The sequence below is a fragment of the Arvicola amphibius genome, chromosome 9, assembly GCF_903992535.2.
Source record: "Arvicola amphibius chromosome 9, mArvAmp1.2, whole genome shotgun sequence".
NCBI lineage: Eukaryota > Metazoa > Chordata > Mammalia > Rodentia > Cricetidae > Arvicola > Arvicola amphibius.
Window position 1 is genome coordinate 104,641,216 of NC_052055.2, and position 14,194 is coordinate 104,655,409.

Sequence of the window (14,194 nt, forward strand, 5' to 3'; positions counted from 1 at the left end):
GAACTGAACATTTCTCAGGTGTTGCTGCCTATCCTAGAAATTACAGACCTTCCTCTCATCTCTGTCTTCTTTTCTGTCTTTATCATCGCCTGATTTCCTCCGTTTTGGTTTTGGATCATCAGTGTCATCATCTCTTTCTTCTTTTTTATCTTTTCTCTCGTCTTTTTTGCTTTTCTTCTCCTTTTCTTTTTTGTCCTCTTTCTCAGGAAGAGAGAGCAATGATTTGTATATTCTCACTCCAAAATCTCTTTGAAGCATTTCATTGAAAAGTTCGGCAAACAATGAAACCTATAAAAAGAAACCAACATTAATCTAGGCAAATTCAATACAAATACTGAATAAATCCAGCAGTTAGTCATTTATCAAGCACTATCTTACCACACTTATTTTCTATACCTATAAAAGAGCTGTAATAGTTTATGAGATAAAGAAAAAAATCAAGAGCTATAAAAATGGATGTGAATAATGTGAGGACCATGAAAATCTTCAAAATAACTAGTTGTGGTGGTGCACGTCTTTAATCCCAGCTCTTAGGAAGCAGAGGCAGGCAAAACTCTGTGGCTTCCAGGCCAGTCTGGTCTATTTATGAGTTTCACGCCAGCAACTGCCACACAGGGAGACCCTTTAAATAAATAAATATCCTCAAAAGAACATTTTTTTTTTAATTTCTAGAAAAGGTTTCCTATGTAACCTTGGATGTACTGGAACTCGCTCTGTACACAAGGCTGGCCTTGAACTCACAGATACTCGCCTGCCTCTGCCTCCCAAATACTGGGATTAAAGGCATGCACCACCATCATTTGGCTTCTTTTTAAAGACAAGATCTTTCAGGGCTAGAGAAAAGGCTCAGAGGTTAAGACTGCCCTTTCAGAGGTCCTGAGTTCAATTCCCAGTAACCATATGGTGGCTCACAGCCATCTGTAATGAGATCTGGTGCTCTCTTCTGGCCTGGAGCATACATGCAGACAGAATACTGTAACATGATTAATAAATAAATCTAAAAAAAAAAAAAACAAAACCAACAAGATCTTTCTATGTATCCAGGCTGGCTTTGAACTCATGTTCTTTAAGCTTCTTCATTCAGTGGCACTATAAATGAATGGTGGCACTATAAGCTCATGTCATCATGTTCTATGTAAAGATTTTTTTAAAAGATATAAATGTATTGCTAAACATGGTAACACCTTCCTGTAAACTCTGCAATTGAGAGGTAAGCCAAGAAGATCAACAGTTCACCATCATCCTTGGTCATAAGAGATTTTGTCTCAAAAAACTAGAGCTGGTTATAGTATCACATACCTGTGATCCCAGATATCAAAGGCAGAAAAGAGGTGGATCAGAAGTACTTCAAGTCCAACCTGATCCAGATAGTATGTTTGAAACCAGACTGGGTTGCATGAGATATTATCTCACAAAAACAAACAAACAAGAACCAGAACCATATAAGCAGAACTTAAAAAAAATGCAAATACTGTTATGTTTAATAATGCATTTATGTAATTGCAGACCCAAAGGATACTGAAGCAGAATAATCATGAGTTGAATACCTAACTGAACACAAATTGAGTTTAGGGCCAACCTGGAATCTCAGCAAAACTATTAAAAGTAAAAAGAAGGCTGGAGATGTAGCTTAGTGGTAGAGGTTTCCATAGCATGCATAAGCCCCTGAGTTCAATTTTCAGCACTAGCAATAGAGAGGAGCTGGGCATGGTGGTGCACGCTTGGAAGGCAAGTGGATCTCTAAGAGTTCCTGGCCAGATAGAGCTATGTAGTAAAATCCTGTTGAGATCAAAACGAGAGACAGAGACAGACAAAGCAAAACACAAACTCAAGTTGAAAGATAATGCCACTTATTTTCTCTTACAATCTAACCAGTCACAAAATTTTCAAATCCATTAAATGGTTATTTTAATTCTAAAGGAAATAAAACATTACGGCATCCTCAAGAAAGATAAGTAGGGGCTGGAGCGATGAATCGGTGATTAAGAGCAATGGCTATCCTTCAGGAGTTCGGTTTGGTTCCCAGGGCCTACATGGTGCTTGATAAACATCTACAACTACACATGCAGGGAACATGACGCCCTCTCTGTTCTCTATAGGAGTCAGGCACACCTGCCACACACAGACATACACAAGGACAAGACAACCACACAAAGAAAAGCTACTTCAAGATCAGCTAGGGCTACTAGAAATAGTCTCCAAAACACAAAATGAAAAAGAAAGAATAATTTAGAACTTGTTAATTTACAGAAAAAAAAGGAAGGGGAAGAAGAAAGAAAAGAGGACAAAACCATACTACAGGAATGAAACTACAAAAGGTAGTCTATTGTGTCTATTAAGAGACCTTAGAAGACAAATCTGACTTTCTCATAATGATGTGTTTTTATAACCAAAAACACAGAAACAATGGGAACAATCAAACAAAACCTCAAGGAATTTAATACATTGAAGAGTCAGTCACAACTGTGGGTATTATTTTGATCCTAATTAAACTTTAATATTACCTCAAATGAATGTTCTTTGTTATCCTCCAACCTGTAATCCAAAAGGACACTCAAAGACATGATGCTGCAATCAAATTTGCCACTTTTTGCAGCCCAGTTTGGATGTACAATTATGGCTGGTTCATCAGGCAAAATGTATCTTCTTTCTTGGCGCTGGCGTTCCATTTCTTCTTGTCGTTTTCTTTCTTCCTCCTAGACATTTGAAATTTTAAGTTATGGTGACACGTCCTTGTACAAAGTGCATGTGTACTGAAATATACTCAAAATAAAATAAAATAAAGGAGGTGGATGTGGTGGTTCATGACCATAATCCCAACACTTGGTGGCAGAAGGATGATCTTGAGTTCTAGTCAGCCTACTACACAGTGAGTACCAGACTAGCCTCCACTACAGAATAAATTGTTTCAAAAAAACAAAAATCAAAGTCTTCTGATTTCTTACAATGATTATATTAGTCATAATGGTTAAAAACAGAGACAGGGCCTTTTATGGCTCTTAATTCTCTTTCTTAAATTTCCTTTATTACATTGGTTTTTGTAAAGTGTGGGTCAGGGGATAGGCAGTTGGTTTTCTCCTTCCACCACGAGTCCTAGATATTGAATTGCTGTGGTCAAGCTTAGCATCAAGTGTCAATGAATACAACTGGCTTCTAAAAATAACTTCACTAAAGGATACTGAGCCTTCTGGGAAGACAGTCTGTTTCGGAGATAGGCTATAGACAGGAAACACCCTATCCTGCTATAAAGTAGTGACAGAAGCTAAAAGGACTCAAGCCATGGCCAGCTCTGAGACAGTATCATCATCCCAAAGATATTTATAACCCATGGAATAAAACAAGAAACCACAAACTGCTTAGGAACCAAGAGAAAGAAATGTCCTCAAGAAGGTCCCAGGATCATCAGGCACAGCAGATAGTCTGCAGCACAGAGTCTGCGTCCCTTCCCACCAATCTCTCTCCTCTGGTGTCACTGAGGAAGAACCTAACAATCCTCTAGCCTTACTCACTTTAGGCTGAGGTACTAAGATAAAAATGCAGTGCTAGTGGGCATGGTGGCTGGTGGTGCACATCTTTAATCCCCAAACCCAGGAGGCAGAGGCAGCTGAATCTCTGGCTCGTGGCCACATTGGTCTATATTCAGAATTAGTTCTAGGACAGCCAGGGCTACACAGAGAGACCCTGTCTCCAAAACCAACCAACCAAACAAACAAAAAAACCACTAAGCAACCATGCTAACACATGCTTTATGATACCAGCATGTGAAAGGAGGATCACAAGGATAGCCTAGTTTACACAGAGACTTCCAGGCCAGCCAGAGTCACATCAGTAATAACTTCTTAAAAACTCAAAAAGTCGGGCCGGGCAGTGGTGGCACACACCTTTAATCCCAGCACTCAGGAGGCAGAGGCAGGCAAATCCCTGTGAGTTTAAGGCCAGCTTGGTCTACAAGAGATAGTTCCAGGACAGCTTAGAACTGTTACACAGGAAAACCCCGTCTCGAAAAACAAATAAACAAACAAACCCCTCAAAGTTTGTTTGGGGGGGAGGCGCGAAATCACTGAGTAAAGAAAGGTCCTTGCTGCCAACCTTGATGACCTCAATTTGGTCTCCCAGACCCACAGGGTAGAAGAAGAAAACCAACTTCAGCATTATCCTCCGACCTCTGGGCAAGTCCAGTGGTGTATTTAATCCCACACAGAATAAATACAAATGCATTTTTTGTTTGTTTGAGACAGGGTCTCTGGCTATTCTGGAATTCACTCTGTAGACCAGGCTGGCCTTGGAACTAAAAAAAAAAAAAAAAAAAAAATCCACCTGCCTCTGCCTCCCTGAGATTAAAGTTCTGTGCCACCACCACCACCACCACCATCTATGTTACTTTTCTTTTTGTCTGGTTTTTCGAGACAGGGTTTCTCTGTGTAATAGCCCTGGCTATCCTGGAACTCTTAGACCTCATAGTTGGCCTCATAGAGGCCTGCCTCAGCCTCCTGAGTACTGGAATTAAAGGCAAGTGTCACCAGCTGCCCAACTCAATCTATGTTACTTTTAAAGGGCTTCAAAAGCCTGAGAGAAAACCACAGGGAATAGTGCTTGTTATGGAGTCTAAACACCCAAGTAAGTTGTCCCCTGCTCACCTCTCACCCCTGTCCCAAGGTGAAAGAGAACCAAGTTGTCAAATTCTTCAACTTATACACGTGCTTATAATAACGAAAGAAGAGAGAGAGAGAGAGAGAGAGAGAGAGAGAGAGAGAGAGACACTTAGGGCTGGAGAGATGGCTTAGTGGTTAACAGCATTTGCTGTTCTTGAAGAGGATCTGGGTTTGGGTTTGTTTTTCCAACCACTCACATGGGGCTCACAACCATCCGTAACTTTAGTTCCAGGAGCTGCAGCGTCCTTTTCTGACCTCTGCAGGCACCAAGCATGGAGTACACATACATAAATGTCACAAAAGTATTCATGCAGGGGCTGGAGAGATGGCTCAGAGGTTAAGAGCATTGCCTGCTCTTCCAAAGGTCCTGAGTTCGATTCCCAGCAACCACATGGTGGCTCACAACCATCTCTAATGGGGTCTGGTGCCCTCTTCTGGCATGCAGGCATACACACAAACAGAATATTGTATACATAATAAATAAATAAATAAATAAATAAATAATTTTTAAAAAAGTATTCATGCAAATATAAATAAAATAAATAAACCTTGAGAAAAAAGGACCTCATGGCTACTTTAATAGTAACACTGACTATCTAGTTTGGCAGCTGTCTGGATGGGATGGGAAAGCCTGGCATCTCTGCCTTTATTATGCCTGTGCCCTCTGCTGCCCTTAACATTTGGTTCAGATTGCAATCAGCTCCATATAAAGAAATGTTGATCATTTGAGAAGGCAAGCCCAAAGGTAGAATACATTGTTAATTTGACCTACACTTGCCCAGTCTGCCTGTCCTAGGCTTAAGGCTGAAGACACCTAGCAACAACAATTATGACCAGAAAAATGGCATCATGAAAGGATTGAAGAGTAGCACCCAAGTTCCAAGTTCCTGGCAGATCTCTACCTATTCTTAGGGAAGACATGAATTTCCCACCTTCTTCTCCTGACCTGTCTGTAAACAAAAAACTCCAATGGGACTGAGAAGATGATCTGTAAACAAAACATCTTTCCTACTCATTGGAAATGGAGCAAAGTCTTTATTTCTCAACACTTGTCTCTTAGTGTTTTTTTGTTTTGCTTTTTGAGATAGGGTTTCTCTATTGCTTTGGAAGCTGTCCTGGAACTAGCTCTTGTAGACCATGCTGGCCTGGAACTCACAGAGATCACCCTGCCTCTGCCTCCCAAGTTCCCGAGCGGTGGGATTAAAGGCGTGTGCCACCACCGCCCGACTAGATAATAGGTTTTATTCCTATAGGGTGAACTTCAAGAGACCTAGGTCTGGTAATAATATGCAGTCACAAACATCATCATCAAATAAACAAGTTAACTCAGCATCAACAGTATCTGTATGTGTAGTCAATGTGCATATGTGCTCAAATACAGGTGGAGACTAAGGTCAAGAGGGAGTTGTTTTCCTCTATTCTCTTCACCATAGATTTGGCAGGGTCTCTTACTGAACCCAGAGCTCTCCAACCAGCTAGACCAGCTAGCTAGCCAATGAGCTTGGGAGAGCCTCCTGGATGCTCATGGCAGCGCCACGGTTACAGGCACAGGAACTACCAGGCCTGGCTTTCAGAAGGGCGCTGAGGATCTAAACTCAGGTCCATCTTTCCTCCTCTCCACATTACTAATGTCGTCTCTGTCTCAATGAGCACATTTTCCCAACTATCCCCAGAACTCTTTCTTTCCCAATAATGGGGATCTATGCAAAAGCACATTAGGCTAATGCTTTTCCATAGCTACATGCCAAGCTCCTCAAACTTTAAGACATTTCTTGGCCAGGCACATGTCTGTAACCCCAGTTCTCAGGAGGCAAAGACAAAGATCTACACAAGTAGGGCTTCACCGTGAGTTCTAGACCCGTCTACACTATTTAGTGACACCCTCTCAACCAAAAAGAAAACAAAATTGCTTGGTTGCCATGTCTTACTAAACTCCTTTACTCTAAGACAGCATCAACAATTCTTTTGGATTTCATTAACTACATGACTTTATTTTTTACAAAAATTCTGGCAAGCTACCTCAAAACATTTTGTACTCTATATCCTTTTTTTCTTCTTTTTACTTTATGTGTACAGGTGTTTGGCCTGTTTCTACCTATGTTAACTACATGCCTAGCGTCCTCTGAAGTCAGAAGAGGACATTAAATCCCATAGGGAGAGGCGGAAGGGTTGACTTAATGTGTATTTGACATGAGCAAGGCCTGCCAAGGACTCTAAGACCACTTGGCCCATGGTAAATGAACAAGCTGTCTCTCATATGGGTCAGGTGTAAGAGGGGTGGCGAAGTTATTTGGAGTCTGCGTATGAGTATTTATGGGTCAGTATGTGCAAAGACTAGCAACTGTAGTTAACCGCTCCTGGGTGTTTACAACCTGAAACTGCTAACCTACGGAGATCTCATACCCCAACCACACAACCTCTCCCATGCTGTGCCTAATAAACATGAGGTTCTGGGTTACAGTGGTCCTGGTCAGAGAACCCCATGCGATTGCACCTTCATTTCTGTAGGAGTTTGTCCTTTCTTCATTCCCTTGCCTCCACTAGCCAGGATTCCACAGACTGAAGCCATAGAGGATGCAGCAGGATCCCCGGGAACTAGCGTTAGGGATGACTGTGAACCCAGGTCCTCCGCTAGCACAGAAGGAGCTCTATCCTATTAAGCCGGCCATCCAGCCCACCCCCTTTTGGATAAGGAAAGGTCCCACCATAGCCCCAGGTTGGTCTCAATTTTAATATCTACCTCATGAGTACTGAGTACTCAGTTCAAACCAGCCTATGCTTACAAACCAACAGTCTTTAAAAAATAGAAAAATTTTTATTTTACTGTATTTAAATTATAACTCAAAGCTACATATATATATACAACATGTTACATGTTCCAAGAGCTCCCTCTACACAGTATTAACAACATTACAATATGTGAATATGGGCTACATACCTCTTTATCATCCTCAGACTTCCTATCATCCTCATCTTCCTCTTCCTTCTCAGACTTCTCTAATTCCTTCTGCTCTTCTTTTTGTTCTTCTACTTTAAGCTGTTTTGTCAAGCGAGCTATTAACTGGGATTTTAGTCCTTTGGAACTAAGAGCTCGACTTTCTAATTCTTTTCGGAGATCATTTACCTAAATATATGGAGCATAAAAACACATAAGAAAAAAGTATGATAGGAAAAAAACAAATTATTTTTTGTCTGATTCTTAAAAATTGCAAATTCAAGACTAATGTAGTCTACATAGGAAGTTTCAGGCAATTCAGGGCTATATACAGTGAGACACTGTTTCAAAAAGCCAAAATTAGTGGAAGAGACACTGACCATACAGTGCTTTTGTTTTTTATTTTTTGTTTTTCGAGATAGGGTTTCTCTGTAGCTTTGGAGCCTATCCTAGAACTAACCCTTGTAAACCAGGTTGGACTTGAACTCACAGAGATCCGCCTGCCTCTGCCTCCCAAGTGCTGGGATTAAAGGCATGTATCACCACCGCCTGGCTACAGTGCTTTTTGAAAATGCAAAATTACAGAATACTTTTGGAAAACAATTTACAGTGTGCTCTTGAATATGTATACAACGGCACATTGGCTGTGGCACTTGTGGGTCAGAAGATTACTTCCGGTTGTCAGTTCCTGCCTTCCACCATGCTGCGGCAGGGTCTACTGTTCCTGCTTGTTTAATTTGTGCTCCTGGAATCAGCCTCTACTTGAGAAGGCTTGCACAGCAGCACTTTGAACACTGAGCCATCACCTTTGATTTTACTGAGATAGCTTTATGTAGCCCAGGCTGATGAAAACTGCTTACGTAGCAGAAGCAGACCTTGAACTCCAGATCTTCTGGTTTTCACCTCCCAAGGCAAGCATCACCAAACCTAGCTCTAGAATATGTTTTGTTTTAAAGATTTATTTACTTATTTATTTTTGTTTTTGAAAACACAGTTTCTCTGTGTAGCCCCAGCTGTCCTGGAACTCACTTTCTAGACCAGGCTGGCCTCAAACTCACAGAGATCCGCCTGCCTCTGCCTCCCGAGTGCCGGGATTAAAGGTGTGGGCACCACTGTCGGCTTTGTTTTGTTTTCAATTATAGGAGTGTGTGTGTCTGTGTGCATGAGTGTCTGTACCCATAGCTATCAGGTCAACCTGGAGCTGAAATGACAGTTTTGGGAGGCCAAATTTGAGTTTTGGGAATTAAACTCTAGTCCTCTAAAAAGGCAATACCCACTCTTAAGTATTTAGCCATCTCTTGAACTCCCCAAACAAGTTTTAAGATGCTTAAAAATGTTTTAAAGCAGGTAAGGTGGCACATGCCAATAATCCCAGTATGAGGCCAACTTTGGCAATATCATGAAAATTTGTCCCAAAGAAATGTGGTTTTTGTTTTGTTTTCAAAACAGAGTCTCTGTAACCCTGGCTGTCCTGAAACTCACTCTGTAGACCTGGCTGGCTTCGAACTCACAGATCCACCTGCCACCACCATCATCCTACAAGAATAAACATCTTAACAACACATAGAATCTATACTGAATAGAATGTAATGTTTAAAAATATTTACACTTGGGCTGGAGAGATGGCTCAGAGGTTAAGAGCATTGCCTGCTCTTCCAAAGGTCCTGAGTTTGATTCCCAGCAACCACATGGTGGCTCACAACCATCTCTAATGGGGTCTGGTGCCCTCTTCTGGCGTGCAGGCATATACACAGACAGAATATTGTATATATAATAAATAAATAAATAAATAAATAAATAAATAAATAAATAAATAAATATATTTACACTGTGACTGGGTATGGTGGCTTATGTCTTTAATGCCAGCTCTTGTGAAGCAGAGACAGGTAGATCTCTGATTTCTAGGACAGCCTGGTCCACAGAGCAAATTTCAGGACAGCCAGGACTACACAGAGAAACTGTGTCTTGGAAAATAATACCAAAGAAAAATTACACTGAGAAAATTAATGCTAACTGAAAAAAAGATAAACTTTTTACATGTAACATACTATAACCAAGCAATCATCAAAAACCTTATACCAGTAAGAAAGAAGGAAACAAATCAAAAAACATTTTATTACATTATTTATTTAGTGGAATGGCACGCTACTGTGTATGAGTAGCGGACAAAAGTCAACTGGTGGGCGCTGACTTCTTTACACCATGTAGGTTCTGGGAATCAAATTCAAATCATCAGCTTTAGTAACAAGAGCTTTTATCCAGTGAGATATTTTATTGGTATCTTTCTATAAATTTTATTAGGTTATATTGGATAGGTATGAGTAAATTTTTTATTGTAATTGGGAAAAAATACTTGTTATTAATAATCAAAAGAAATACAAGTTGGGTCTTTGTTTTGTTTGTGTTTTTGGAGACAGTGTCTACCTATACACACCAGGTTGCCTTCAAACCCAAGTTGTTGGACATGGTGTTGGTAGCACATCTACATAACTTACAGCACTTGGGAGGTAGAAGCAGTAGGATCAGAAGTTCAAAGACTACCCTAAGTCACAGAGCAAATTCAAGAACACTTAAACCCTATGCAAAAAAAAAAAAAACCTAAACAATTTTTATAAATTTATAAAATGGCCTGGCAAGACAGTTCAACAGGTAACATCTGATGATCCAAGTTTGATTCTTAAAACAAGGTAGACCCTGTCTCGAAAAACCAAAAACAAGGTAGAAAAAGAGAAGCAGCTCCCATAGCTGTCCTCAGACTTCTACACATGTGTCATAGCAAGCTAACAGCACCTCCCCAAATGTTTTTTTTTTAAAAAAAATCATCAAACTTTAAATCCAAGCAATGAGGCCAGTTGTCCTGACATGAACCTTTAATCCCAGTACTCAGAAGGCAAAGGCAGGTGGATTTGAGTTAGGCAGGTGGTTTTCATTGAGTTTGAGGCTAGCCTGGTCTACACAGAAAGTTCCATTTTTGAGACCCTGTCTCAAAAATACAGCTGGCACACAAATAAGCAAGTTTCTGATCTGATCAAATTAAAGACCCACAGATATAGAACCACATAACTAGACTACCACTACTGCACAAAAACACAGATTCCTTAATCAAAGACTTTTTAAAGTTCGTCTTCCTGTTTAGTGGTAAACTTACCTACATTTTACCTTGAAATTTATTACAAAAATCAGATTTACCACTTGCTGTAGTGGCTCACGCCTTTAATCCCAGCACTTAGGAGGCTGAGGCAAATGGGTTCTCACTGAGTTTGATACCAACCTGGTCTACTAAGTTCCAGGACAGCCAGGGCAGTGACTCAGAGATCTGCCTGCTTTTGCTTCGAGTGCTGGGATCAAAGGTGTGAGTAACCATCACCTGGTCAGATTTACCTCTTTCCTCTCCCATTCTCCTTAAATTTAGGTTATTTAGGCATAGAAATCCTGCAAGTCTGGTTACTTCCCAAACCAGAAAACAGTACTGGAAGGATTGACAGATAATACGTATCTGAACTATACATACGACATCTTTAATTTATATATGTACAAGCACAATACATAATAATTACAGAAAAGCAGAAGACTTCACTTTTAATGACACATACCCGTTTATATTATTTATTTATTTTTGATCTTTTGAGACAAGGTTTCTCTGTGTCACCCTTTCTTGGAACTAGCTCTACAGACCTCAAACTCAGAGATCTGCCTGTATCTGCTGGATATGTGTGCCACCTAGGCTATCTTAGAACTCACTCTCCTGCTGTTGCCTCCCAAATCCTGGGATAATGGATATGAGCCACCACACCCAGATTGAGTATTTCCTACTTGAAACAATTCTCTCAGTCTCAACAAATTTACCAATGTCTCTTCTGAAATATTCTTTCTTATTGTTATTGTGTGTGTGTGTGTGTGTGTGTGTGCGCGCACACACACACACACAATATGTATACATTTTCTGTTACCTTCATTGCCTTTGGATCAAGTTTAGACCAATGGGTAGGAGTGGAAATTTCTTTAACTTCACCATCATCCTTCTCTTCTTCATCCTAACATAACAAAGTTGAGAACAAAATTACTATTCTGAAACCTTCAAATGTAAGTCATTTATTCTTTAAAAGTCTGTTGCTGATCTGTGCAAGGTCACAATGTTTCAGATTGTCTTCTCCTAAAGTTATTATTTAGGCAAGTCCACATACATACATTCTACCACTTTTAACTGATCACAAAGACATCAGCCAATCAAAGCCAGATCTGTGAAACACAAAAGGGTGATAAATTACAACACAAAGGATATCAGGGATACACAGACACTGCCGGTCTCCATTAACCACACAGTGTGTGATCTTGCCCCAATTTTCAAGCCACCCAAAGACTGATTTAGTCAGACCTTTGAAATGCACCCAAGACGTTGCCACATAGCCTGAAATTTCAAATCTCTCAGACTTGTGGTTGTCCAATTTCAAATATCCATGACTAGAACTGATGACCGTGAAAGAGAAAATTTTTTAAAATTTGAGAAAATGGCAAAATGTTTAAAATGGCTTAATACTGAATCTTGCTCAACAACTGGTCCCAGATTCCAGCAAATAGACCTATGATAAAAACAAAATTCTGTGCAATATAAGCACAACTTTTTCTTTGAGGCCTCAGCACTCTTAAATTTAAGTTGGCATATTAGACAGATTTTTATGAGAAAAGAAAATACAACTATACTGCTGAAAGCTGGATTACCAGTCGCTGTTACCAGCTATGTTCCTCCATGTGTGTCTGTTATGTAGTGTGTGGTGTGCATTTGTGCCTGTGTTCCTGTGCCTGTGAGAAGCGGAAATAGAAAAAGGGATTAGCGTTCAGTGCCTGTTCTCCATCAGCCTTCTTGCGTTCACCCTGAAGCTTCTCGACCAGCTGCTGCTTGTATCCTCGGGAGAGGGTTTCCCACTCTGAGCGGGTGGGAAGGCAATGCCAAACATCCGGGAAAAATAAAACCACTGTCTCCACATGAGCTGGAACTGTACGCCCCTTGTGGGTCTCCTCAGGGCGATGGTAGCGAATCTCTGCAAAACGGTACCTGTTGCAAGGGAAGAAGCATGTTGGAAAAAAAATTCTACAATACATTTTAAAGACCCTAGTTCACTTGTTGCACATCAAGTAAAGAAATTTTGCTGCAAGAACTTGAGGTTGGTCTAAAGAAAAAAAAAATTATAGAAGCCATAGTTCCTCTTTTGGTACATTTGTATAATAGTTTATGGGTTAAAAGAATACATTTCCACAGAGAATTTTCTGATTTGATTACAGAGCTACCCATATTTTACAAAATACCTGAAGAAGCTGGAAAGCTGCTCAGATTTCATGTGCTAAAAAAAGAATATTCTCAATTAAATTGTAAGAAATACACTAAAATACACAAGACAAATAAGCCTCAAGAGAAAATATGGCTGAACAAAAATAATCAGCATCTACATCACTTTATAACAAAGGAATTATAATGAAATGAAGTTCTCTCTGGACGATCTTCTCCAGCTATACGTGAAATGAAAAGTATTTTTCAACATTCATCCAATTTCCAAAGTACAGCATGATGAAACATTTAAATTTTCAGTGTATTTTGATTAGTCCTTAATGTCCCTTCCCCAAAACATTTTTGGCACCAAATAAACTTTTTCTACAAATGGGGATTTTCCTTTGAGATTACCTGCATGACCAGTGTTGATAAAATAAGGAAAGGGGGAAGGCTGATTGACAAGAACAGCTACATAAACTATTCGAAAAACATCCTAATCAATCAAGTAATGAATTGGTACTTACCATTGTGTGCATACACTTAGATCAATGCCTGTCAGAGCCTTACAACAACGGATGGCAGTCTTAATCAACACAGAGGGGTCTTTTTCTGGATTTGGTCCATCCAACGAAGGAGACCAGTGGCCTCCAATGGCCATGGCTTCATCCTTCCCTTTCATGCCCACTAGAAACTAATTCAAAAGAAATAATCATTTACATATATAATATAACCCATCAAATTACAAATAGATACTCAGAAAGGAAAGGTACAAACCTTCCCAATATTTTTACTACCTCTGGTATCTGTCAGTCAAGGAAGAGTTCAGAGTTCATCATGTTCCACACTGCATTTCAGCAATGGAATAGGATTTACACATCATAACTCATCCTCTAAGTATTTCATCAGATATGAGTTCTTTTAGGGCCAACAGCGGTGGCACAGGTCTTTAATCACAGAACTCGGGAGGCAGAGGCAAGTGGATCTCTTTGAGTTCAAGGCAAGCCTGGTCTACAAAGTGAATTCCAGGAAAGGTTCCAAAAGGTACACAGAGAAACCCTGTCTTCAAAACCAAAACCAAAACAAAACAAGAGTTCCTTTAAAGAAACAAGCTACGTTTTTAAATACAAACCTTAAGAGTATCCAAGAGATTTTACTAGGCTACAAGTATAGAGCATCAAATTCAAAGCTAAACTAGAACCAAATAATATAGTCACATTCTAAAATAAGAAAAATATGTAACTATATGAAAGTAGATTTAATATCATTAAACTAACATTTAAAATGTGCACTTTCAATTCTATGTAAACACAGTAAGAGCTAAGATAAATGAATATACAATAA

The 14,194-nt window shown here is 39.8% G+C and overlaps 1 protein-coding gene and 1 non-coding gene across 5 annotated transcripts in view; both read right to left on the reverse strand.

The window, feature by feature from the left end:
* The window catches only part of Ccar1 (cell division cycle and apoptosis regulator 1), a 48,312-nt gene that overhangs the window by 11,889 nt on the left and 22,229 nt on the right, over positions 1-14,194 (reverse strand). For 3 of the 4 annotated variants that reach the window (XM_038341929.2, XM_038341930.2, XM_038341932.2), the window contains 6 exons: positions 13,378-13,544; positions 12,430-12,640; positions 11,538-11,621; positions 7,591-7,776; positions 2,505-2,696; positions 49-288 (listed from right to left, as the gene is read on the reverse strand). In XM_038341929.2, the coding sequence (XP_038197857.1) occupies positions 49-288; positions 2,505-2,696; positions 7,591-7,776; positions 11,538-11,621; positions 12,430-12,640; positions 13,378-13,544 (1,080 nt within the window). The remainder of the gene's footprint in view (positions 1-48; positions 289-2,504; positions 2,697-7,590; positions 7,777-11,537; positions 11,622-12,429; positions 12,641-13,377; positions 13,545-14,194) is intronic. The other variant, XM_038341931.2, reaches the window with a different exon arrangement.
* LOC119824123 lies at positions 13,672-13,738 on the reverse strand. The gene has a single exon (XR_005287056.1). It is a non-coding gene; the product is annotated as a small nucleolar RNA SNORD98 (small nucleolar RNA).